The sequence below is a fragment of the Papio anubis genome, chromosome 7, assembly GCF_008728515.1.
Source record: "Papio anubis isolate 15944 chromosome 7, Panubis1.0, whole genome shotgun sequence".
NCBI classification, from domain to species: domain Eukaryota; kingdom Metazoa; phylum Chordata; class Mammalia; order Primates; family Cercopithecidae; genus Papio; species Papio anubis.
The window spans coordinates 110,956,463-110,982,741 of record NC_044982.1 but is presented as its reverse complement, the minus strand read 5'-3'; the positions used below and the strand labels follow the sequence as shown (position 1 = coordinate 110,982,741).

Genomic DNA, 26,279 nt, shown 5'->3' with positions numbered 1-26,279 from the left:
AAAGGTACCCTCAAACATTTCCTAACATTAGCAGACATGGAGAGCACAGGGATGCAAAAGTGTTTTACTACCAGGAGTTCACACATCTGTGGACAGCACATACCAGTGCGGATTCCATGGTGTTGGGGAGGGCAGGCAGGGTAGTACTCATGACCCAGAGGCAGAGACAGGGGCAAGAGCCCTTCGGCCCACTGTGCCCACAGCTTCACATTGTGAAGGAGGCCAGGAGAAGAGGAACAGGCAGGGGTGAGGAGCAGCCCAACCTTGGATTTTGGAAAAAGATTGCATAGCTCGTTAAAACCCTGACCTCTTTTTTTTTTTTTTTCCATTCTGTCCTGGGTGACCAGGGTGTCTGCCAGCACTTGGACACGTCAGACCCCACCACCTCCTGTTGGGTTATCTGCCTTTCCCTTTGGGGGGTGGGGAGCATTTCTGGAGTGGGAGAGGACTGGGGCATGGGGCGGGGTGCAGAGGGCCTGGAGAGGGGCCATGGGTCCTCAGGCTGGACCACAGAGGGGCTGTGGGAAGGGTCCTAACCCTCACATGCCCCCTTCCTGGTTAAGGCTGTTTTTTGCTGAAAGGGCCACAGGAAATATTCGTGGTGTGAACCCCAGAGGCTGCCACTGCTTTCCTGGGGAGCTTGGAGGCCACACCCATGTGACCGCAGGGCAGGACGGTGGACTTCCAGGCCCCTGCAGCCTCGGCAGTGTCCTCAGATCCGGATGTGGAAAGTGCTGGAAAGAGAGAAAGGGCAAGAGAGGGTGAGAGGCCCTGGGTTGGGCAGGTAAAGGCTCCTCAGGGAAAAGCACAGCAGGCCCCAGGCCCACGCTGGACAGCACCTCAATAGGGAACCCTGCATAGTGGATGCAAGTAATCAATACTGAGGGAAGGCAGGCTTGGAGGGACAGCAGTGCCCAGGGAGTTCTGCCCCCAGTTATCACTGAAGGGGCCCCCAGGTCTTCCACCATCCCCCTTGCAGGGGACAAAGGCCAGTCACACGTCTAGGGCAAGGGTGCCTTGAACGTGACCTCCTGCTTCCTGGTCACACACCACTGCTCACAAACAGCGAGTGACAGGGGCTTAGCCCCAACATCCCAGCCTGCCCTGCCCTGCCCAAGCCCGGCCCCTGTAGTGGCAGCACCTGAGGAAGTCAGGGGCCTTGGCAATCATGTCCTCGAAGTCAGCAAAGCCCAGCTTGCCATCACCATCCAGGTCAGCCTCCTCAATGACCTTGTCGCACACAAGCACCACCTCCTCCTCATCCAGCTCTGACTTAGTGAGCCGGGCCAGCGTTAGCTCCAGGTCTTCCTTGCAGATGAAGTTGTCAGTGTTGAAGTCTGTGGGATGGGGGTTGGACATGTTCAAGTCCGGGTTGCGTGCACCCAGGGACCCCTACACTCCCAGCTGGTCCCACTACCTCCACCAGCTTCTGATGTCCCCAGAGCATCTCCATGCACACTCTCGGGACACTGGATCCCAGCCCCCAAGAGGGCTCACCCACCAGGCATAGCTTAGACACCCACATCCACCACCCACAACAACCCCACAATGACTAAACCACATCCTGAAACAAGTCAAAAGTCCAAATCTGAGGTTTCCTGAGAACTTCAGGCTTAGGCCAGATAGCCCTTCCTGGCCTTAGCCCACAGTGGACCCTGTGTTCCCTTTAGACTTCTAGAGCTAAGGAAACTAAGGCCCAAAAAGGCCATGTGATTTAATCAAGGTGGGAGAGCCACTCGGAGATGGAGCAGGGATTCTGATTGGGGCCTATGTGACTCTAAGACCCAAGTTTTCTAAACCGCACCATGTTGCTTCAGTGGTGTGTGGCCAGGAGACACAATGGGTCAGGAGACTCAAAATCAAAAGGCCCTTAGAGAGGGGCCTGTGCCTAGCATTAGTGCACACAGAACAGGGAACATGGTTTGATTCTACCCAGAAAAAGGCACTATTACTGCCCCAAAGGATAGCAAAATGGTTCAGAGGACCAAGCCATGCGTGACTGCATCAAAGCAAATTCTCTCTCCTTACATTTTCAGCCCAACTACCAGATCTGCACATGTGCTGTTTCTTCTGCCTGGGGTCCCTTCCCAGCAAACTCCTGGTCATCCTTCAAATTTTGGCTCACACATCACCTCCCAGTGGCAGGGCTTTCTAGCAACAAGGGTCCTCTCCCCCGCAGATGAGCTTCTCGTGCCCACTGGCAAACTCTGACATTAATGTTAGTGGCAAAGACCCATCATGTGAGCATTACATGCTCTTTCTCATTTAATTTTCAAAACAAGACTATGAGGCAGGCACAATTGAATCCCCACTATACACATGAAGAAACAGAGAGGTGGCCAGGTGCGGTGGCTCACGCCTGTAATCCCAGCACTTTGGGAAGCTGAGGCGGGTGGATCATGAGGCCAAGAGATCGAGACCGTCCTGGCATACACGGTGAAACCCCGTCTCTGCTAAAAATACAGAAAAAAAAAAAAAAGCCGGGCCTGGCGGCAGACGCTTGTAATCCCAGCTACTCAGGAGGCTGAGGCAGGAGAATGGCATGAACCTCGGAGGCAGAGCTTGCAGTGAGCCAAGATAGCGCCACTGCACTCCAGCCTGGGTGATAGAGCAAGACTCTGTCTCAAAAAAAAAACCAAAACAACAGAGGTGAAAAGGAGAGGTACCTGCTTGAGGTCACATCCCTGGTCATTGTTGGACCCTGGAGCCCAACAATGACTTGGGGGTGACTCTGCCCTATCTCTGCAGAGGCCTGGGCACAACTCTAGGGTAGGCATCAGGGGAGATTCATCTGTGCCCTTGGCACGGGACATAGCAAATCTCTGGAAAGATTTGCTGGCTGGCTGGCTGGCTCAATTGCTGTGGCCATTTAACATGAGTAAACTGAGGCTCAGAAGTAAGATGATCCTTGTTGCAAATGAGGCCCCAGGCCTCCCCAGCACCAGACTAGGAGGGCCCTGGCTGCCTCTCCCCACTCCACCCCCAGCCTAGGGCAGCAAGGAAGCCACAGTTCTTCCATGTGTTCCTGTGCCCACCCGGTCCATGCGATCTGCACTCCCCTGTCTTGGGCAGACAGCAGCCCATCCCAGGAGCAATGCTGTGGGGTCCAAGACTGGGCAGATGTTGGGTGGAATCTGAGAAACATTTTACATGACCCATGTGGGCATAGTTCGTGGAGGGTAGACTGGCAGGTATTTTCTTTCTGATATGCAAGCAAAACGTGGGTGCACAGACAGAAACCAAAGTCCTCTGAAATAAACATAACTAGAACGTGAAACATAACTAGAATGTGAAACATCAGTCCGGGCGCGGTGGCTCAGGCCTGTAATCCCAGCACTTTGGGAGGCCGAGGCAGGCAGATCACCTGAGGTCGGGAGTTCGAGACCAGCCTGACCAACATGGTGAAACCCCATCTCTACTAAAAATACACAAATTAGCCAGGTATAGTGGCAGAACCTGTAATCTTAGCTACTCGGGAGGCTGAGGCAGGAGAATCGCTTGAACCCGGGAGGTGGAGGTTGCAGTGAGCCAAGATCACGCCATTGCATTCCAGCCTGAGCGACAGAGTAAGACTCCGTCTCAAAAAAAATTAAAAATAAATAAATAAATAAATAAATAAATAGAAAAAAAGAAAGTGAAATGTCAGCCCCTGATAGACCCTGCTGCCTTGGGATCCAGTGTCTGATCAAAGGTGCTGAGGACAGGAGGTTTGACCTTGACTCTTCAGGTCCAGGTTGGGTCCCAGCCCCTTCCTGGGCCTTAGCCATCTCAACTGAGGTCTGTCTGAGGATTTGACACCAGTCCCCATGGGTCTGTCAGGCCAGCACAGGGGATGAGCTCGTGGGTATGAAGTTTTCTCCCTATGGCTGTGGGAGAAGCGTGAGTCCCTGGCTCATGAGTGCCTGCTGCCCTCTGATGGCTGGTGAGACAGCAGGCCCGAGGGCAGGGCTGGGTGGGGTGAACCCAGGCGGCCCTACCTCTGGCAGTGTTGGGGGGCTCCGGAGGCCCCCCTGCAGGCCTGGCCTCACCACCATGGCCTAGGCAGCCTCTCTAGCTCCTCCATTTTACACCTCAAAGCTGCTGAGTGATCTTTCCAGAAAACAGAGCTGCCCTTCCCCACTGGAAACCTTGCAGGGGCCCTGGTGTCCAGAGCACTAGGTCCAAATTCTGTGGCTGGCCCCAAATTCTCTTCAGACTCATACCCCCGTCCCACCACCTTTCAAGTTCCTCCCATCTCCTTACCAAGCTCTGCGCTTCCCTGGGTCTGCATGGGTTGCGCCCTCTGTCAGGTCTGCCAGTCCCCACTTCTCTAGTCCGAGCCTCTGCTAGTCCCTGCTTAAAGGTCATGCCTGGGACCCCTCTCACACTAACCACCCGACCTGGGGTTGGCGAGTCCCTCCCTCCTCTGTTCTCAGGAACCCCACAGATGTCTCTCAGGGACTGATCGTCTCCCCTGGCCACCCCACTGGATAGGCACTCTTCAGAGGACAGATCAGCTTCACTGTTCTTGGTGTCCCCAGGGCAGGAGCCAGCAGTAACCAGACAGCCTGAGGGCCCCACATGCTGCCCACCTCACATTCACGGCCCCCTCCTCTAGCCCTGGTTACCATAGATCTTGAAGGCATAGTTTGCCTTGAGCTCTCGGGGAGCCGACTCGCAGAGCACGGAAAACATGTCCACAAAGTCGTTGAAGGTGAGGTTCCCCTCACCATCCTCGGAAAACGCCGCCACGATCCTTTCTTTGAAGGGATTCTCCTGAAGGAAACACACACAGCAATCACTGTGGGTGCAGGATAATCAGGAGGGCCCTGGAGCCAGACTGTGGACAGCCTGTGTGACCCTGGAGGAGTGACCAAATCCCTCTGAGCCTCGGTTTCCCCATCTGTAAAAAGGGAATAATAACACCTTCTTAATTGGGTTGTGATGGGATTAAATGAGCTAAAGTATGTAAGGTGTTGGTACCAGGCCCAGCACGTGTAAGAGCTCAGGAAGCATTCTGTTGGGTCATGTCACATCATTAAGATGGGCACAGCCAGGGACAGTGGCACACGCCTGTAGTCCTGGCTGTTTGGGAGACTGAGGTGGGGGAATCACTTGAGCCCAGGAATTTGAGGCTTCAGTGAGCCATGATCGTCCCACTGCACTCCAGCCTGGGCAACAGAGCAAAACCCTGTCTCCAAAAAAAAAAAAAAAAAAGCTGACCACAGCCATTGTGTTCTCACTGGAGGCACCGCCTCACCTGAAGCAGAAGCACAGATTCGTCCTGTTACCCAGAAGAGCACATAGAGGCTCTGCCTGGATGTGTAGGGTTCTGTCCCCAGCAGAAAAAGATGACAACCCAGGGCACTGGTGGCCCTCAGCTCAGGCCGTGTCAGGCCAGGATCGTGGAAGGTAGATGTAGGGTCAGATAACTGGACCAGATAAGCAGCAAGAGTCATACAGCCAGTTCAGGCCCAGGCCTGCCATCACTCTGCTCCTGTGAATTCTCTTAGACTACCTTGGATGCCACCTCTCCCAGGGAGCTGTACATGGATGCCTTCCTAGATCCCCAAATCACTTATCCTATAGCCCTTCCATCCCAACTGGGCTAGCACTTGGCTAGCCCCATTCCGTGCCCAGCCCAGGCCAGCGCAGGAGGCTCAGAGACAGACCACTTCGGTCCCACCCAAGAGTGTCTCACCCGCTCCAGCAACCCTCTGAGCCTGCTCTTGAGCCCCTTGCTGGGCCAGACAGGGTGTCGGTCCAGGGCTGAACCTGGGGTCCATTGTCTCTCAGGACTGAGGTCACAACCAGAGTGTAGGCCCCAAGTGGATGCCATATAGCACTCTGACCCCACCATCAAGCCACACATCCCAGGCCTGGCCAGGGGCTACTGACGAAGTACCACTGCAATGGGGAGTTATGCCCCAAATGCCTTCTTAACGCTGAGTGCACTTTACATATTATGGATAAGGAACTCATGAAATGAAACATTCAAATATATATGGTCTGAGGACCAGCAGCATCAGTCTCACCTGGGAGCTTGCTCGAAAAGCAGAATCCTGACACTCCACGTGTCCTGAGCCTGAATTGGCATTTGGACAAGATCCCCGGGTGGTTTAAAATTAAATTTTAACAGGTACATTAAAGTCTGAGAAATTATGTTATGGATGACCACGATGCTGACCTCAGTGAGAAGCCACGGTCAGACAAGGGGGAGACAGAAAAATTATCTAACAAAGGAGACGCAGGTCTGCCAAGTACAGCAGGCTTGGGGCCACTTAACAAAGGGACAAGCAGATGAGCACAAGCCTATGGCCTGCAGTGGGGTGGCCACTGATGTACAGCACCCTGACAGAGCCCACATAGCTTATTTATTCAGAGTGCAGATGAGGAAACTGAGGCACAGAGAGGTTCTGTGATCTGCTCAGAGCCACACAGACACAAAGGGTGGAGCTGGGTTCAGCCCAGACCTAGGGGCCTCTGCTGCTGGTCCAGAGGCACAGATCCCCTGCCCGCCAGCAAGAGGCCCTGCACGTACCCGGAGCTCTGGCATCTGGATGATGAGGCTCATGGGCACGTGGACGATGGGGCTCTTCCTGTAGTCCATTGGGACGAGGTTGGGGGCCAGCTCGTAGAATCGTGAATGCAGCCTTGGAGGAAAGCAGAGGAAAAGTGCTGGAGGGGGTGCCATCCCTAAGTCCCAGCGGCCCAATGCTGCCCTGCCTAGGCCTGTGCCTCTGCAGATCATCCTCAGCCAGGACCAGGTGAGGGGCCAATGGGAGGCTCTCTGCTCTGCCCACAGGGTATGAAGTTGGGAGGGAGGTGAGTTCTGCCCAGACCTCTGTGCTGATAACCAGATTGTGTCCAGGCCACCCTATTTCCACCACACCCACCCCATCAGCACCACCACCATCACTCCTTGGGCCTGCATCCAAGTCTTCTAATTTTTTCTCCTTTGGGCCCTCATAAGGGTTTTCTATGCTCGGGATACTGTGCTAAGCAATGAACACACCACCTAATTTAATCCTCCTCCACATCACTGTGCAGACAGATGCATCCTGACCTGTTTACTGCTCAGCAAACTGAGGGCTGAAGAGGTTAAGAGTGATCGTCTAAGGCCACATAACTAGGGAGCATCAAGGGCCATGGGTTGAGCCCAAGATGGTAAATCCAAGCAGAAACTCTTAGCCACTCTTCCTCCGGATACTCCTGGGGATCCATCAAAGCTTGGGCCCACTTCATGGCCCCATCACCCCAACTTAGGCCCGGAGGGTTGGGTCTCTCTGGGAGAGCTCTCAGCAGTCCTCACACCCTCAGGAAGCCCCTGTGAATGGGCCACTCATAACCTCTCTAGCTGGGGGCCATCGAGACCCAGCCTGCTACCCTGGTGGGCCTGGCCCTCCCTCCTCACTGATGGGTCAGGTCCCTAGTTCCTGTTCCAGCCTCCAGGAAAACAAGCTGCATGGACCCTCAAAGGTGTAAGGCATCCTGGCACTGTCTCACTTGGAAGCTCCCTTCCTCCCCGCCCCCTGCCCCATCATTCAGTCTTTCTTTGCCCTATGTCACTTGTCCAGGTCCCTGTCATCCCAGAGAATAGCCCCCCATCCCAAGACAGGTATAAATTATATTCAGATGAAATTGTGAGCTGGGTGTGGTGGCCTATGCCTGTAATCCCAGTGTTTTGGGAGGCTAAGGTGGGAGGACCACTTGAGGCCCAGAGTTTGAGACCAGCCTAGGCAACATAGCCTGTCTCTACAAAAATGAAAAAAAAATTAGCTGGATATTGTGGCTCAGTCCTAGCTACTTGGGAGGCTGAGGCTGGAGGATCACTTGAGCTTGAGCCCAGGAGTTGGAGGCTGCAGTGAGCTATGATTGCCCCACTGTATTCCAGCCTGGGCAACAGAGTGAGACTCTATCTCTAAAAACAAAAATCGTGTCCATTAAGTGCTGCCATGGGTGGGACAAGCGTAAGGGGCATTGACTGGGGGCTGAGGTAGGTAACCTGCCTAAGGTGAAGCCCTAGGCTGCTGGCGAATGGATTAGGTATGATCCTGTATCTCCCGGGCTTGGGCTGGCCCTGCCACCCCCAAAGCCAGATCAGCCCAGGTCTCCTTTTAAGTGGCTTGACCCTGTGACACACCCCAGGCCCACCTTTCAGCACATTCAGCACAGCACTGAGTTCAAGAAGAGTTATACATTAGTCCTACCATAACATCAGGACCAGAAACCATACTTATGCTACTTGAACTGCTCCAGAGTATGAGGCAAGAAATGTGAAAGCCCTCACTTTATTTTACAAGCCATTCAGCACAGACACCCAACCTTCCCTTGGGTTCTACCAATTCTTGTGGTGCTGCTGCCTAGCTGTCCTTAGCAAGGCACCTGACTACTTACCCAGCTCAAACAGATAATAACACCAGCTATTGTTTAGTAAGTGCTTACTCTGTGCCAGGTCCTGAACTAATCTCTGTGCATTGCTTTACTCATTTTAATCCCCACATCACCCTGAGAGGTAGCTATTAGTCTCCCATTTTCAGGTGGTGAAAACTGAGGCTCAAGAATCAAGTGTCTGCTGCATCCTACACAGCCAATGAACAGTAGGAACAGGATTTGAACCCAGGACCTCTGGACTCCAACCACTTGGCTTCTCCCTGCAAGTCAAGCCCTGGTAAGCACATCATCCCCTGGTTCAGAGCCTGTCCAGGGCAAATAAACGATAAAATGCCACATGCCCACTTTGCCAGTCACACATCCCTATAAAAGGGCCTGAAATCGCAAGGATGTGCCAAGACTTGGAGACAGAGCTGGAGGGGAAAACCCCTAAACTTGTACTTTGGGTGGGAGGAGGCTCAGCAAATGCCAGGGTGGTGGGATCAAGCTGAGACTCTCCACAAGAGGGCACTCAAGGACTTTCTTTGCTCCTATTTCTTGTGTAGAGGAAAATTTTTTTTTACACTGTCCCCAAATAAGGAATAACCACTTGTTTCAAAATTCATGCATCTTCTTTCATAATTCATGCCTCTGGTACTTTGACATATCCATTGTGCTTCCAACTGTTACATTTCCCACTTGACCTTGACCCTACCCCATGTGTCGGGGTATGATATTGGAGTGTTTCTGGGGGTTGGCCTACACCTCCGAAGTTTTGTGGGATGGCTGCAGCAGCAGCATGAAGTCAGGCTGAGGTTGGAGCCCTGCCTACACCTCTCACTAGCAGTGTGAGTAAGTGGGTTAATCCACTGGAGGATAAGTTCCCTATCAGTAAAGCAGGGGCTGTTCTACTGTTCTCACCCCTGGATGTTTGTAAAACCACTGGCCTTCAACTGGCAATTTTTAGCATACTGCCTGCCATGTCAGAGACTCCCTGGAAGGGGTGGACGAGGTAGAGAGGCAATGGGTGCTTGGCGGGGTTGAGGAGGTATCTTCTGGGGTGGGAAGGCCAGCTGGGACACAGATCTGTTCTAAAACAATAACTAAAATCACATTGGAATTTTTCTTTAAAGAAAAATCCAAGGAGAATTTGAAAACCCAAATCACTGTGAAAGAAAGTCTAAGCATTGTCAAAGAACCACATCTCTGTCACCTCTCCCCCAATAAAGGACACTGAGTTCAAGAAGAGTTATATATTCGTCCTACCGTAACATCAGGACCAGAAACCATACTTATGCTACTTGAACTGCTCCAGAGTATGAGGCAAGAAATGTGAAAGCCCTCACTTTATTTTACAAAGTTAACAAGAACGCTGATACAAGAACCTAATATGTAGCATCCAGAATGGACCAACGGTACTTCATATACAGATGAAAAAGTCTTATAAAATAACATACTAGGGGCCAGGCACAGTGGCTCATGACTGTAATCTAAATGTGCTTTGGGAGGCCAAGGTGAGAGAACTGCATGAAGCCAGGAGCTTGAGACCAGCCTGGGCAACGTAGTGAGATCGTGTCTCTACAAAAAAAAATAATAATAAAAATTAGGTGGATGTGGTGATATGCATCAGCAGTCCTAGCTACTCAGGAGGCTCAAGGAGGAGGATCTCCAGCCTGGGCAACAGAGACCCTGTATCTACAAAAAATAATAATAATAAGTAAAGAAAGAAAAATAACATACTGGTAAATCAAGTCCAAGACTTTAAAAGAATAGTATGTTAGAACCAAGTAGGATTTCTTCCAGAATGCAAAGATAGTTCAATATTTGGAAATCTGTGACTACAAATCATATTAAGCAAAAAACATTTTGACCAATTTGATAGATGCATTTATGACTGTATGTGTGGATACAGAAAAATATCTGAGAAGTTATATACTACATGTTTACACTGATAGTCCCTGTGAGGTGGGAGTAGAGAGTTGTGAAAAGAAGGAGGCTAACTTTTACTTGTTATTTCAACTACTTCTCAATTATTTGAAATTTAAGAAGTATTTATTAATAAAAATTAAAAATATTTTTGTTTTTTTGAGACAGAGTCTCACTCTGTCGCCCAGGCTGGAGTGCAGTGGCACAATCTTGGCTCACTGCAACCTCTGCCTCTTGGGTTCAAGTGATTCTTGTGCCTCGACCTCCCAAGTAGTTGGGATTACAGAGGCACGCGACCATACCCGGCTGATTTTTTTATATTTTTAGTAGAGATGGGGTTTCGTCATGCTGGCCAGGCTGGTCTCGAACTCCTTACCTTAAGTGATCTGCCGCATCGCCCTCTCAAAGCGCTGAGATTACAAGCATGAGCCACTGCACCTGGTCAAAAGTATTTTAAAGTATATGATATTTTGTCAATAAAAAAAAAAACAACAAAATTCTTAGTAAAACAGAAACAAAAGGAGTTTCTGCTTAGGAGCAGAAACAAAAGGGTATCTCTTTCTCTTTTTTTTTTTTGAGTCTTGCACTGTCACCCAGGCTGGAGTGCAGTGGCTCAATCTTGGCTCACTGCAGCCTCCGTCTCCTGGGTTCAAGCAATTCTCCTGCCTCAACCTCCTGAGTAGCTGGGACTACAGGTGCCCACCACCACGCCCAGCTAATTTTTGTATATACTGGGGATATACCTGTCAATGTGGGATGCCTATAATCACCATTATTACATAACATTTCCCCCCAGGAGCACGAGTCAATCTACTATTGGCCGTCCAGGTCCATGAGTTCTGCATCGCGAGTCAACTGAAGACGGAAAATATTTGACAAAAAAAATTGCATCTATACTAAACATCTATAGTTTTTTTTCTTGTCATTATTCCTTAATACAGTATAGCAACCCTTTACACAGCATTTATGTTGTATTAGGTATTATAAGTAATGTAATGATTTAAAGTGTACAGGAGGTGCCGATTTAAAGTATATAGGAGCAGCTGGGCATGGTGACTTATGCCTGTAATCCCAGCACTTTGGGAGGCTGAGGTGAGCCAATCACTTGAGCCCAGGAGTTTTGAGACCAGCCTGGGCAAAACAGTGTGACCCTTGTCTCTACAAAATATATATATATATATAAATTAGTCAGGCTTGGTGGCATGTGCCTATAGTCCCAACTACTCAGAAGGCAGAGGTGGGAGGGCCACTTGAGCCCAGGAGTTTGAGGCTGCAGTAAGCCATGATCGCACCACTGCACTCCAGCCTGGGGGACAGAGATCCTGCCTGGAAAAAAAAAAAAAAAAAAAAAATTATACAGAAGGATGTGCATAGGTTACATGCAAATACTATGCCATTTTATATCAAGGACTTAAGCATTTGCAGTTTTTGGTATCCTTGGGAGGTCCTAGAACCTATCACCTGCAGATACTGAGGGAAGAATGTAATTAGTTAAAACGGTAAAATAGTACACTTAAATATTGGAGAGGAAGCAAGTTATCATTTACTGGAAAACCAAAAATAATTAGCTTAAAGACTATTTGAAATAGAAAGAGTTCAGAAGCCTTTGTACACAACAGTTTTTCTATTATGTATCAAAATTAGCCTTTTCAAAAATAGGATTTGGCTGAGTGCAGTGGCTCATGCCTGTAATTCCAGTGCTTTGGGAGGCCAAGGGGAAAGGATTGCTTGAGGCCAGGAGTTTGAGACCAGCCTGGGCAACACAGTGAGACTGTTTCTATATATTTTTTTAATTAAAAAAAAGTTGAATTCACAATTTAAAAGAACCGAAAAACAAAAACAACTAAGTATAAAATTGGTGCAAAATGCACTAGTTTTGAAGTATCAAAAAAAAATGAAAGTTTAACGAAAGATATAAAAATATTTTAGGTAGTTAGATAACTATTGTACATTCCTGATTGGAAAGACTTAATGCTGTAATGATGACAATGCTCTGTTCATTCTTCTATAAAATGAATACAATCCTAATCAAAATCTGCAAATGATCTATTTGGGATCTAGCCAGACCGATTCAAAAGTTTGTTTGGTTAAGTGTTTCTTCAAGCTACTGGCAAAAAAAAAAAAAAAAAAAAGCTTGTTTAGAAGAATAAATGTAGGAGTGTTGCAGGGGAACCCTGAAGAAAGAGAAACGGGGGAAACATTTGTCTCTATCAGGTATTAAAACAGTTTAAAGCTATAATGAGGACAATGTATGAAATAGACATTGGCATTTACAAGGCAGACTAGAAGTGGTAGATACCAACATAAATGAGAATGAGCCCATGACACAGCATTTGAAATCAGTGGGGGAAAGATTAATTCCTCTGAAAGTCACAAACCAGCAATCCACATTCATGCCTAGTTTTCACATAGCATTTTAAAATAATTAAATTACGTCAAAATATTAAATTTAGAATTTTGTTGCCAACATATACAGATTGAAAGATCTTACACTATAAACCTAGGTTTCTTCATCAAGATGGTCTGAATTCCCCCAAGGCAATAACCAGCTGGGGCTAAGGAGCAGCTATTTCTGCAGGTATCCATTCCAAAGAGTTCCCACCCAACTAGACAGCTTCATTTATTTACAGTGCATGTTGGCCCCCCTTACAGGCAGCTGAGCTTCAGACTCTTGGGTTATTCAATGAATGATCTGGGGTCAGAAGACAAAAAGCATAGAACAGTAGTCGGGGGGAAAAGCTAAAGTCTTAAAAATATCCATATCTTTGATCAGGCAATTTGTTGGAAATACCCAGACATGTGCAGTTATGTGAATGGTACCACAAGAATATTCACTGAAGTACAAATTAAAATCATGAAAAGTTGGAAATCTAAATGTTCAACTACACGAATTAAGAAATATCCATTAAATGCAGCCATTTAAAATATTATATCAGAATATCTAATGATATTGAAAGTTGTTTGCAAGATGTTAAATGAAAAAAGCAGACTGTACAGTATAACCCCATTTAAAAAAAAAAAAAAGCTTGTATACATTTATATACCTACAAAAAGAAAGACTAAAAGGAAGGCTGGTCACTACAATGTTAGTGATTATCTTGGGTAGTAGGGGGACAGTAAGATCTTTTTTCTTACCTTTTTTTAACTTTAAAAATTGTGATAAATGGCCAGGCACAGTGGCTCATGCCTGTAATCCCAGCACTTTGGGAGGCCAAGGCGGGCAGATCACGAGGTCAGGAGTTTGAGACCAGCCTGACCAACATGGTGAAACCCGTCTCTACTAAAAACACAAAAAATAGCCCAGCCTGGTGGCACGTGCCTATAATCCCAGCTACTCAGGAGGCTGAGGCAGGAGAATCGCTTGAACTCAGGAGGCAGAGATTGCACCACTGCACTCCAGCCTGGGCGACAGAGCCAGACTCTGTCTCAAAAAAAAAAAAAAAAAAAAAAAAATTGTGATAAAATAACATAGGCCGGGCGCCGTGGCTCACGCCTATAATCCCAGCACTTTGGGAGGCCGAGGCAGGTGGATCACGAGGCCAGGAGATCGAGACCATCCTGGCTAACATGGTGAAACCCATCTCTACTAAAAATATTTAAAAAAATTAGCCAAGTGTGGCACTCGGGAGGCTGAGGCAGGAGAATGGCGTGAACCTGGGAGGCGGGGCTTGCAGTGAGCTGAGATTGAGCCACTGCACTCCAGCCTGGGCAACAGAACGAGAGTCCGTCTCAAATAATAATAATAATAATAATTTTAAAAAACATAAAATTTACCATCTTAATTATTAGTTTTTCTGAATTGTGGTAAAATGCACATGCCATAAAGTGTACCATCTTCACCATCTTGATGGGTACAGTTCAGTGGCATTAAATATGTTCACATTATTATGCGACCATCACCACCACTGGTCCACCTCCAGAACTCTCTCCTTCTTCCAAAACTGAAACTCTGTACTAATCAAACAATAACTCCCCATTCCCCCTCCTCTCAGCCCCTGGCAACCACTATTCTACTTTCTGTTTCTAAGAATTTGACTATTCCGCCACGTGCCGAGCTGGGAGTACAGGCACACACCACCACACCTGGCTAACTTTTGTATTTTTTTTTTTTTAGAGACAGGGGTCTCACCATGTTGGCCAGGCTGGTCACAAACCCCTGAGTTCATGTAATCCACCCACCTCGGCCTCTCAAAGTGCTAGGATTACAGGTGTGAGCCACCATACCCGGCCATGATCTGACTTTTTGATAAACACATACAAAAGAAAAACACTGGCATAATATATACCGAAAGGTTAACAGCCATTATTTCTGGGTCATACGCTTACAGGTAATTTTTTTTTTGTCTTCTCTTGACTGGCTTCATTTTCTAATTTTTCTATAATCATTATGTATATGTGTAGTAAGTAATTAAAACAGGTTGCACAAAGCTTTTAAAAGGTTGAGAAAATAAACAATAAAAGAACAAGTAGGCAAACACTTTGGGGTGCTGGCTGGGTGGGCCTCTCTGTGTACCAAGGGGACAAGGACTACTGTCCCGCTGATTAAAGAGCACAGCCTAATTAGGGGACAAGGGAAGTCGAAGTGCTAAGCTCTTACCTATGGAAAGCAAGGTGACTGAAGAGGGTGGCTGCCCACTTGGGCTCAGTGTGGGAATGGAGGAGCTGTGTCCTGGGGAGCAATCAGATCTACCTGGGTGCGGGCAGGGCAGAGGGAAGGAGAATTGGAGGCGGGCTATCTGTGACTCGGTATCACTGCCCCAAAGCTGCCAGAGAGCTGGGCCCCAACATGCAAAGAAACACCTCCTGCTCAAGTTTCCTCCTCGCCATCTGATCAGTACTCAGGGAGCAGCTTACCAAGAAAACCATCCCGGTGGGGGTGGGGAGTAGCAGCCCTGAAAGGCCCTGGGGAGCAGGGAAGATGAGCAAGGCCTGGGGCTGGACAGCCTGGCTCTGCAGCTGACCTTGCCCTCTCTGGGCTCCAGGCCTCAGCTGTGTCACCCTGACCTGAGATGTGAACAGTGGAGAGGGCTTTCCTGGAGGGGCAGTCAGTCATGCTGGCCTCTCCACAGAGAAGGCTGGAGAAAAGTGAAAGGGCTGAAACTGGAACTGAGCCATCATGGCCATGCCTGGTCTCTCCACAGAGAGGCAATCCTGAATCCTGCCTTGTCTTACTACCCTTCCCTGAGGGTGGACAGGTGGGCAGCAAAACTCCAGGTAGCTCTTTTCATGTTTAATAACACCGTCACCCAGCCCTCCTGGACGCAGGGCCCTGTGAGAAAACAGCTCCTGCAAGCAATGTCATCCCCGAGCTGCAGACGGGGCCTCAGGCTTGGGTTTTGCTCTGGTGTTGAGTTACAGAGCCTAGGGTGCTGATGCGTGCAGAGGTGTGCAGGCCAGGGCTGTGGGGAGCCAGAACACCCCTCCCCAGGTCCTCTCACCTGCCTGGAGCTCCTCATTTTCCAAGGGGCCAGGGATACCCCTAATATGGTTTGGCTGTGTCCCTACCCAAATCTCATCTTGAATTGTAGTTCCCATAATCCTCACGTGTCATGGGAGGGACCTGGTGGGAGATAATTGAATCATGGGGGCATGCTGTTCTCATGATAGTGATTCTCACAAGATCTAATGGTTTTATAAGTGGCTTCTCCCCCTTTGCCCAGCACTTTTCTCTCCTGCTGCCATATGAGGAAGGATGTGTTTGCCTCCCCTTCTGCCATGATTGTACGTTTTCTGAAGCCTCCCCAGCCATGTAGAATTGTGAATCAATTAAAACTCTTTCCTTTATAAATTACCCAGTCTCAGGCAGTTCTTTATAGCAGCATGTGAATGGACGAAAACCACCACCAAAGGCCCATGATATTGGATCTGATTCCTGGACTGGCCTTCGAGCTCCCCTCTCCTCTTCCCCACACAGGCAACTTTGCTGCTCTCAGTGAGACCACTGGAGGATGGGAGTGGGAGTGGGAGTGGGAAAAGCTGGCCTGTGTCTCACCTCTGCTGCTCCCTAGCCTGGAATGTTCTCCCTCAGCCAATCCTGTCTTTCACCCACGCACTCTTCATATGGTCACTGGTGGCTAACAGGTGCCATGCTCCCCATTAGTCCTGCCTGATAGCAAGTCTCGGGGGGAGCTGGGCATCTGGGCCCAGAAACCCAAAGAGCCCCTAACAGGCTGTTAGAGCAGCTGGGGGAGCACTAGGGTGGCAGGATGTTGGGGTGCTTATAAAGGGGATGACTCTGGAGTTGGGTCTGGAAGGATGCATAGCAATGCTGTGGGCAGAGGAGAGGAGGACACTCCAGGGAATGGTGACAGTCAGTGCAAAGGCCGGGGCAAGGCGCTTTTGTTGCCAGAATGAAAATGCCCATGGGCCTCAGAAGACAGGCAGCCTGGGCTTGGCATCTACAAAGGCAGGGGATCCGAAGTTCCCTGTGAGGCTCAAATGAGGCTCCATGCCAAGAACTCTGAAACGTAAAAGGTGCCACAAGAATGCTAGGGGTGACAGCTTTGTTATTCCAATACTGAAAGCCATGCTGTCCAAATGGGGACCTCACCCCTGACATGTCTCAAGCTACAGGGCAAATCCCACCTATCAAACACTATACCCCAGTGTTGTGGCCTCTCAGCAATGCTATGAGGGTAGGTTTCACTATCCCTATTATACAGAAGAAAACTGAGGCTCAGGGAAGGTCAAACGGTTACCCAAGGCCATAGAACTGAAATGTGGGAGTAGAGCCCAGGTCTACTGATGCCAGGCCTGGTGGCTTTGCCCCTTGGCCAGACTCTCTAAGTTGGTGGAAGTGGGGTGTCCCCTGCCCATGCAAGGTACAGGTTGGAATAGCCTGGGTAGAGAGGAAAGCCAAGAGGCACTGACTGAATGAGCAGAGTGGTTAGGGCAGTGACAAGTTGCAGCACAGCTCTCTTGGGAAGTTGCAATGGGCTCTGGTCCCAGCCTGACCGTCGATCTCCAGGGGAAGTGATCCTGGGACTTTGCTGGCTTTTAGTGCCACCTGACAGCCTGGGCAGAGGGGCCTACTGAGGCCCATGGGGCAGGTTTCTTGGTATTCAGTGATTCCTGCTCACCGTCTGGTCCTGGGTTTCTGAGGCTGCCAATCCCCTTCGTCTTTGCCATCCAGATCCACCCCCATCCCCACCAACACCAAGGAGAAGGGCTGTCCTGGGAAGAAGCAGCACCCTGATGAATAGCTCAGGGGCGATGGGCATGCCCTCAACTTTTAGACATCCTAGGAGTGGAAGAACATCAAAGCTAGAGCCAAAGGGCCCTTAGGGACCCCTGTCTAACAACAGAAAGGGACTCCCTCCTATACCAGGACCCAGGATGCAGTGAAATAGCAAGGAACCTGGAGTTAGAGGCTGGGTCTTGAGTCCCTGGCTCTGTGACTTTAGCCAAGTTGCTAAGCTCCATCTGTAAAATGGGGTTAAATGGATTCTCTTGTTATAAGGTCACAATGAAGATTAAATAAGAATGTGCCTGAAACCACCCACCCGAAAGCTCAGCATGTAGTAAGTAGATGTTCATTCCCCAGCAGGAGGATCTGGGCCCTGGGAGGAGTGGGAAGCTGTAACTCCATACCAGCCCAGTGGCGGAGTGGGGACCTGAATGTGGTTCCTGACAGATGCCGATGCTCCACCTCAGCCCCAGCTAGCACAGCCAGCCCATGTGGGGTGCCCCAGCCTCACCCTGGCCCCAGTCCCAGTCCCAACAGGGTGAACGAGAAGCCACACTTACTTGAGGATGTCCTTCTTATTGAAGAAGGTGCAGTCCTGTTGAGGGAAAACACATAGTCAGTGTGTGATTCCCAGGCCCCTTTCTTTCTCAGAGGCCTCGATGCCACAGGGCTCACAGGGGATAGCCGCGGACTGAGGGCAGAAGAATCACTACTACCCTTCCCCACCCCACCCTCACCCACTGGGGAAAGTTGGTTCTAGTAGGTACAGAAAATGCCTCCCAAAACCTTTGTCCATCCTGGGCTAGGCCTAAGGAGCTTAGTGCATGGTCGGGGGCTATAGCATGCTTTAGGGTGCACATTTAGGAAGAAGATGAATGCTCACAGGTATGCGTGGCTGATTTGAGTGCCAGTGGGATACACTGGGGGATGATGGGGAAGTGGCTGGGAGACAACTCCGAATGAGGACCCACAGGGCCACCTCGTGTAGCTGCATAGGGTGCCATCCTCACTGTAGCCCTGAGCATGGTGCTAGGGGGGTTGTGCAGTCCCAGGCTCAGAGACTGAGAGTTCCAGGCACATAGACTGAGGAAGCATCAGTATGTACCTGGTATCTGAAGCCAGAAAGGGATGAGGTCACCCAGGGAAGGGAGTGAAGAGGCCAGGGAGATACAGGAGGGAGAAAGGTGGGCAGGGTACCGGGTAGCATCCGGGGTAGAGGTGAGGGTAGGGACTGCTGGGGACCCCCAGGTGAGCATTACTCCAGGTGGGGGCAGCACTTGGCTCCTAGGGCCATCCAGATGACAAACTCATCTCAGAGGGGTCCTGTCTGTCTAGATGACCCGCCTCCATCCACAGCATGGCCTACCCAAGGTGAGTATCAACCACTGGGAGTCAGTGACAATGGCCACTATGCCAGGCCTTGGTGAAAAGTATGGAGGTGAAAAGGACCCAGCACTTTGTAAAATGCCCAACCATGAAGGGCTTTTGTGCACCTCCCCTGCTGTGTAGCTCCTCCACCTTTGTTCACTGTTACAACATGAAGGAAGAAGGCCTCCTAGGTCTGCAGAGCCCAGAGCCTGTAGGGCCTCCTGGGGCCATAAGCTGACCAGAGCCGGCTCTGATGAGGAGTGAATGGCTGAAACTCAGGCCTGCAAACAGCCAGGCTGGCTCTGAATGAGACCTGAAGCTGCTAGACATCAGGGCAATTGGATTGAGAGAGCCAAAGAGAGGACGCCCGCAGGATGCACACAACATCTGGGGTTTCCACTGGGTGTTTTCAGGACAGCTGAAGAGGCAAGAGTTGGCAGGAATTTCCAGGCCCCATTTGACCCAACAAGTCTGTCCTTCTAAGCTGCTGCTCCCTGGGGGTTAGACTAAGGATCCATGCTGCCTCCTTGGAAACACAGGGGGTTCTCCTGGGGGTCTCAGCTTTGCTTTTGACAATGGCTCCTCTGTAGGAGCCCAGAAAGGCTCAGGCTGTGGAAGCAGTGCCCCTACTCCTCACCCAGCACAGACAGAAAACTCCCTACTTAGCAGGCCTCAGGCACAGACAGGCTGGAGACAGGGTGGGCTGATTTCTCAGCAAACTCCAGAAACTCCAGAATGTGGACTTCCCTCCACCCCAGGGCCATTTCCATAGTCTAAGGTGCCCAGTGAGAAGGGCCAGGGCTCTCCCACCTAGCCTGGAGGAGGCAGTCAGCGGAACTGGGAATGGGGAGAGATCCCAGCTCCTGCTCTCTTCCCCCCGATCTGTCCTCCTTTCCCTCCCCTCTCCTCTCTCCTATCCCATGTGTTGGAAAGGAACTATCCAGGTCCTGATTCAAGGGTTCTACTGGCAAAAGATGCAAACACTTCCCCTATAACCCTGCTCCCTGTCACAATTACTTACACCTGCCTACATCAATGGTCCTCAGGCTGTGGCTCCTGGACCAGCAGCATCGGCCTCACTGGGAACTTGGTGAAAATGCAGATTCTCAGGCTCCACTCCAGATCTCTTTAATCAGAAACTCTGTGGGTGGGGCCCAGGGATCTGCATTTTAAAAAACCCTCCCAATGACGGTGATACATGTTGAAGTGTGAGGACGTCTGCTCTAGAGCAGAATCACCTGGGCGGCTGTTTAAGATACCTGTGTCCTCCACCCCTCAGCAGACCCCAGACAAATTATAGAGAAATCCCCAAGGGTGGACCCAGGCATCAGTAGTTTTCAAAGCCACTCAGGTGGTTCCAACATGCAGCCCAGGCTGAAAATCACATCACAGCCAGTACATGATGTACCATGCATCTGGCACCTGGGGCTCTGAATATCCAATTTTGCTTAATCCTTATCATTAGCCAATGGGGGCAGGCATTATCTCTCTATTTTAAAGATGGGTAGCTTGAGACTCAGCAAAGTTGAGTAGCTTGCCCTAAGTTGCACACACAGCCCAGGAGGGCTGGGAATGGAACTTAGGCCTCTGTGTTTCCTTTTTCTCCCTTTTCTTTTCTTTTTTTTTTTTTTTGAGATGGAGTCTCGCTGTGTTGCCCAGGCTGGAGTGCAGTGGCATGATCTGAGCTCACTGTAACCTCTGCCTCTTGGGTTCAAGTGATTCTCCTGTCTCAGCCTTCCGAGTAGCTGGGATTACAGGCATGCGCCACCACACCTGGCTAATTTTTGTACTCTTAGTAGAGACAGGGTTTCACCATATTGGTCAGGCTGGTCTCGAACTTCTGACCTCAGGTGATCCATCCGCCTCAGCTTCCCAAAGTGCTGGGATTACAGGCATAAGCCACCGCGCCTGGCCTTCTTTTCTTTTTAATGAGAGTAGAGCTTGGGGTCCCCACTGGCAAGGAAGCAGAGGCAAGAAAAGATCCTCTGTGCTTCTTGACCACTGCCTATGACTACAAACAGAGCCATGACCACTGTACACCAACCACTCCATGTCCTGCATCTGCTGTGTATTCCTATACTTATACACAGCAGGTGCTTAACACAGGCTTGTGGGATAAGTGATCAGATTTTTCCACATATGCCTTCCACAGCAGTTACGTTATTTCAGTGGCTGCAGAGTATCTCAGTGAGGGCCTAGCCCCTGCCTAGTCTTAACCTTTCTGCTCTTTCTGAACATTTAGTAACACCTGTTTCTTGGTTTTAGCATCACTGATAAAGCTGCCATGAACCTGCTCATCAACTGATGTTTCACTTTTTCTTCTGTTGACTTGTTTCCCTGGGACTCACTCCAGGGAGGCAGTGCACAGGGAGTGAATATGGCAGGTGTTCTTAAAAGCTTCTCAGGACTCAGGGTGGCCTAGAAGTGTAGCAGGGGAAAAGGTTTGGTAGTCAGAGTTAAATTCTAGTCTAGCTTCAGACCCTTAGGCAAGTCATTCTCCTTTCTGAGCCTCAGTTTCTGCATCTGTGAAGTGGAAATAGTGTCTCTCTGAAGGGGACAGTGTGAAGAGCAAATGAGATAAGGTACAGGAAGTCTATTGGCCCCAGCTGATAGGAAACAGTGCAAAAGCCCTATCCACCACCCAAGGTCCCAAAGGCATCTCCCCAGAGTCGGTAGCTCTGCTGTCTTTTCCTTCTCCAGAGTCGCCAATGACCCTGCCCACCACTACATCCTCAGTTGCCCTAGGAGCTACAGCCACATGTCTGAAGGAACCCTTTCTTATACTTTTGGAGAGCAAGTGCCCCATCACTGCTTGGCTCCTGACAGTACATAGGAACACAGGGACAAGTCTTTAGGCAAAGGTCCCCAGGTCCGGGTCATGAGGAGTGGAAGGGAGGGAAGCAGAGAGGGGGCCTAACCCAGGATTGATGGACCCTCAGAACTTTGGCAGCAGAAAACAGGACAGGCTGGGCTTTCACAGTAGAAGCCTAGATGTCTTCCCAGTTAAGGCTTGAGTTCTGCCTCTGAGCCTTATTCACCCTATTCCCCATCTCTCCTTTTTCTCCAGGTTGTCCAAACCCTTTCCTTTCTCCAAAGCTCAACTCAAGGGTGACTTGTTTCAGGTAGCCTGCCTGCCTCCCATCTACATGCCTGGTCTGCCTGTGCCAGCCGTCAGGAGCCGAGCCATGGGCCGTCCCAGCTGTAATGGAAATGGCTCTCCATCCAGCTCTGCCAGCTCAGGCCTCAGCACTGCCCAGGTGACCATCACACGGCTCAAGGTCAGTCTCCAGTGATCCTAGTTGATCCCCACAAGAGCCCTGTGACATGAGCACAGCCGGGTTAGCAGTTGTTCCCATTTTAGAGGTGGAGACACTTAGGCCCAGAAGGGAACAGTGGCTTGCTAAGGCCCACAGCATCAACTACCCAGCTGACTTGAATCTAGGGCTTCAGAATCCTTGTGCAGAGCTCTTTGCTCTCCTGGAGCCATGCCTTAACAAATATTTGTTCATTCATTTGACAGCATCCTCCAAGCATCTCTTTTATGCCTGGATAGGGGCCATACGAGAAGGGAGATGGAGTGCAAACAGTAAGGTGCCCAGTATAAACCATTCTGTGGCCACAAGAGGGACTGGGGATGTGTATGTGTCAGGCTCCCTGAGTATTCCCAGCTGAATAGATTGGTGGGGAGGGAGTCAGGGAGCCCATCCCAAAGAGGTGAGGCCTGGCCTGGACAGATAGATGGGCCAGACTAGGTTAGCAAAGGAGAAGGGAGAGCAGCAGGAGAACAAGGGCCAGAGGTGAGGGAGGGCTTGGCCAGAAGCCCTTCAGTGTGCCTGAAACTTGGGGTGCAAAGGGAAAGGGAGTAAGAAATGAGGCTGGAGGCCGGGCGCGGTGGCTCACGCCTGTAATCCCAACACTCTGGGAGGCCGAGGCGGGTGAATCACCTGAGGTCAGGAGTTTGAACCTGGCCAACATGGCAAAACCCTGTCTCTACTAAAAATACAAAAATTAGACGGGCATGGTGGCGGGTGCCTGTAATCCCAGTTACTTGGGAGGCTGAGGCAGGGAAAATTGCTTGAACCTGGGAGGCGGAGCTGGGATGCGTAGGTTGTCATGAGCTGAGATCGCACCACTGCACTCCAGCCTGGGTGACAGAGCGAGCAAGACTGTCTCAAAAAAAAAAAAAAAAAAAAGAAAGAAAGAAAGAAAGAGGAAGGAAGGAGGAAGAGATGAAGGAAGAGTGAAAGAACTAAGAGGGCAGGTAGCTGGAGGGGGATGGGCAGGAGGGGCGCGGGAGGGAGCAGTCAGACCTACAGTTTGCAGGCGACTGAGCAGGCCTAGCCCAGGGCCCTGGCTGTGGGCATGGAGGAAGGGACCTCCAGGTGAGCCACAAAAGAGGCTGAGTAACAGGCCTTGTTCTTAACTGAAAACATGGGCTGAGGGAGAGCAGAGCGTTGGAATGGCTGGAGGAGCAGCAGTGGGTGTTGGGGAGGCTGTGACCCCTGTTTTGGAGTTTGAGGGGTCTGGGGGATGGCTGTACAATGCAGAGGAGTGGTCTGGACAGAAGCTTGAACATTGGGAATCAGTGGCACCGGGAACCAGGAGGGTACACCCTGCCCAGGAAAGGTTAGACTGCCAGGCTGGAAGGTCCCAAGAAACCCTAGGGGTCACTTAGGAGAGAGGGTGCTGTAACTCAGGCTCACTCCCACTCAGCCCTGGCTGGCACGTGGCTGGCTGGAGAGCCAGAGGGAAGGAGATGTGGGGCTCTCAGGTTTCACAGCACTCATTTCTCCCACCCCGCCTGGCAGGGTCTAGCTAGGCTCTGGCAAAGGATCAGAACCTAACACTGGGACTGGCTCCGATGAGTAACCCAATGCCAGGCTGGTCGGAGTGGGAACCTGGGCTCCCCACCCCCTTGAAGCTACTCCTCACTTCTGAGCATGGCTTGCCTGCTTGCACCTGCCCACTCTCAAGCCTTTATCCAAGCTGTCCCCTCCACCTGGAATGCCTCCTCTGGGTCCCACTGGGCAAAACTCCACCTATCTTCCCAAGGCCTGCTCAAGTGCTGCATAGTTTCTGGACTTTGCCCCCTTCCCTGCTGGCCTCCCACTGCCCACTAGCACCCTTCCCTAGAACACACTCCACCACCTGCCTCTATCACAAGGGCCACACACTGGAGGTGAGAGTCTGTCTCTGAATGTCTGAGACTGAGTGCCTTGGGGACAAAGAGCACACATGGCCCAGCCCAGCCCACTCTCAACTAAAGAAGTGAGCCTGGGAGTCAAGATTTGAAATCCTGTGTGAGCCCTGAATGGCTCCTCAGCCTCTGTTTACATTTCTGTAAAATGGGCTAATAATCCACCTCACTGTGATGATCAAGTGAGTTGATACATAGAAGGCATCAAATACTGTGCCTGGTACACAGCAGGTGCTTCATAAATGTGTCTCCCCTCTTCCTTCCCAGGGCCTCACCTGGGGAGCTGAGAAATCCATTACTGACAACTAGGGCTTGTAGGAGGAGAAGGGGCCTTTGTTTTACCTTCACCCACATCAGAGGACCCACACTTCATGCCTGCTTTCCTTCACAGCCAAAGTAAGCACTGATGAAGGCAACAAGTGCCTATGGAGACTCTGCTGGTGTTCCTCCTGCCCAGTTACACAGGCCACAACACAATCCTGCCTCCTCCACCTGAGGAGTCAGGGGAGAGGCATCAGATGTGGGACTTGAAGGGTGAGAGAGATCATCTGGAGGAGGGAGAGGAATCCAGGCCCAGGAAAAGGCATGGGCAGAGGGAGACAGGGAGGGAGGAATGAGCCTGGTGAGCTGGAGCAACTGCAAATGGGTTTAGGAAGGCTGCCATGCAGAGGGCAGGGAAGGGACCTGGGGAGACTGAGGCTGCAGAGATAAGCTGAGCAATTGGCCAGGGCTCTGGGTAAGCCAAGGGGTTGGGCTTCATCCTGCAACCACAGCGAAGTTTTTACCTGGGTGGGATGGTATTGGGATTCCAGATCTGGAAAGCTGGCTCTGGAGGCAGGAAAACCTAGAAAGGTCTAAGGAGATGGCTGCTGAGGGCCTAAGGGAGCTGGGAGAGGTGGCCCTAGAAGGCTGGTACCGGGCTTCCGTTCTTGCTCCAGTTATCTCCATGCTGGGGTCAGAAGGAGAGAACCCCAGCAGATAAACAAGACAGTTCCAACTGAAGACTGCATGTGGGGACTGACGCATCCCACTCCTAGCCCAGACAGGACCCCAGCTCTCATTTCTGCTTTACAGAGACTCGCTCTCCTGGGCTCCTTCCTGGGACTAAGGGCGCAGGGACCGGGGAGGGCGGTCCTCTGTCCAGCCTAGTTTACTGACTCCCTCTCGGAGCCAGGTGGGCGCTGGAATGGGTGGCTGGGAGAGGTTCGGGTCCTGCCCTAGGGCGAGAGTGGCTGGGCAGAGGCGAGCCTGAGAGGCTCTTCCAACTGGAAAGATCTCTTATTACACCGGTGGGGAAACTGAGGCACAGCGAGGGGAAGTCACTGGCCCAAGGTCACGCGGCAAGCTGAAGGCAGAGGCAGGGTTTGAACCCGGGAGAGCTGGCTCTCGGGAGGCCTCGGCCAGTGACCGAGAAAAGGGAAGGGCGGCGGGGCCAGCGTTGGGGGCCGGGCGCGCCGAGCTCACCTGGTAGTTGTCTAGCTGTTCTTCGGTGAAGATGGTCTGCTTGTTCCCCATGGTGGCCGCTGCGCCGCCGCTCGCCCGCCCGGGCTCCGCCTCCCATCGGCGGCCGCCAGACTCTGAGCCCGCGCCCCTCGCCAGCGGCCCTCGGCAGCCCCGCGGCTGGCAGCGGCCCACGGCGGCCGGACCCTTCCCGTCCCGCAGCTCGCCTGGAGGAGGCGCGCGGGGGTCTCGGAGGCGGGGACCGGGACCCGAAGCGGCAGCGACTCCGCCCCCGGCGGTAAGAGGGGCGGGCACCCGGCTCCGCGGCTGCAGCGCTCCCGGATCCCGGCAGGGGGCGACCTGGCCGCGGGAGACGCTACCCCGCACGAACCCTGGGCTCCCGCGGCCGGAAGTGCTGGGGGCGCGCGGGGGTCTCGGAGGCGGGGACAAAGACCCGGAGCGGCGGCGACGCCGCCCTGTGGCAGGAAGAGGCGTGCGCCTGGGTCCCGCCGTGGGAGTCTAGGTCGCACCGGGTGAGGGTGCGGGGCCTGGGAAAAAACCCTCTTGAGGCGAGCAGTGGGGCGAGTGGCGCCCCTTGACCTGGGGCGGGGGCGGCAGCGAGGACTGTGAGTGAGTGGATCTAGCTGGGGCCGCGCTCCGCCAGCGTCTCGCGTCGTGATCTTGGTCAAGCCCTTCCCCGGGCCCTCTCCCTCTGGGGAGAAGGAGGGGGTCAGTCAAGCTGACATCTGAGGCCCTCCCGGCCAGGCCTCGGGAAGCCCATCTGGCCTGTGGCCGCGGCCTAGGCAGGGC

At 51.5% G+C, this 26,279-nt stretch overlaps 1 protein-coding gene across 3 annotated transcripts; it reads right to left on the bottom strand.

Annotated features, from left to right (window-relative positions):
* Positions 1-41: 41 nt before the first annotated feature.
* On the bottom strand, positions 42-26,050 carry CIB2 (calcium and integrin binding family member 2). 3 transcript variants are annotated; one of them, XM_021940795.2, is made up of 7 exons: positions 25,494-25,551; positions 18,025-18,059; positions 10,655-10,716; positions 6,521-6,632; positions 4,608-4,755; positions 1,142-1,337; positions 42-734 (listed from the first exon to the last, which is right to left on the bottom strand). In XM_021940795.2, the coding sequence occupies exons 4-7, from the start codon at positions 6,587-6,589 to the stop codon at positions 713-715; spliced, it is 435 nt and encodes a 144-aa protein (XP_021796487.1). In that variant the 5' UTR covers positions 6,590-6,632; positions 10,655-10,716; positions 18,025-18,059; positions 25,494-25,551; the 3' UTR covers positions 42-712. The 3 variants fall into 3 exon arrangements, with proteins under 3 accessions (XP_021796487.1, XP_003901313.1, XP_009208971.3); XM_003901264.5 differs by lacking the exon at positions 10,655-10,716 and having other exon boundaries at positions 25,494-26,050; XM_009210707.4 differs by lacking the exons at positions 6,521-6,632; positions 10,655-10,716; positions 18,025-18,059; positions 25,494-25,551 and adding an exon at positions 5,681-5,871 and having other exon boundaries at positions 49-734.
* Between the last annotated feature and the right edge of the window lie 229 nt (positions 26,051-26,279).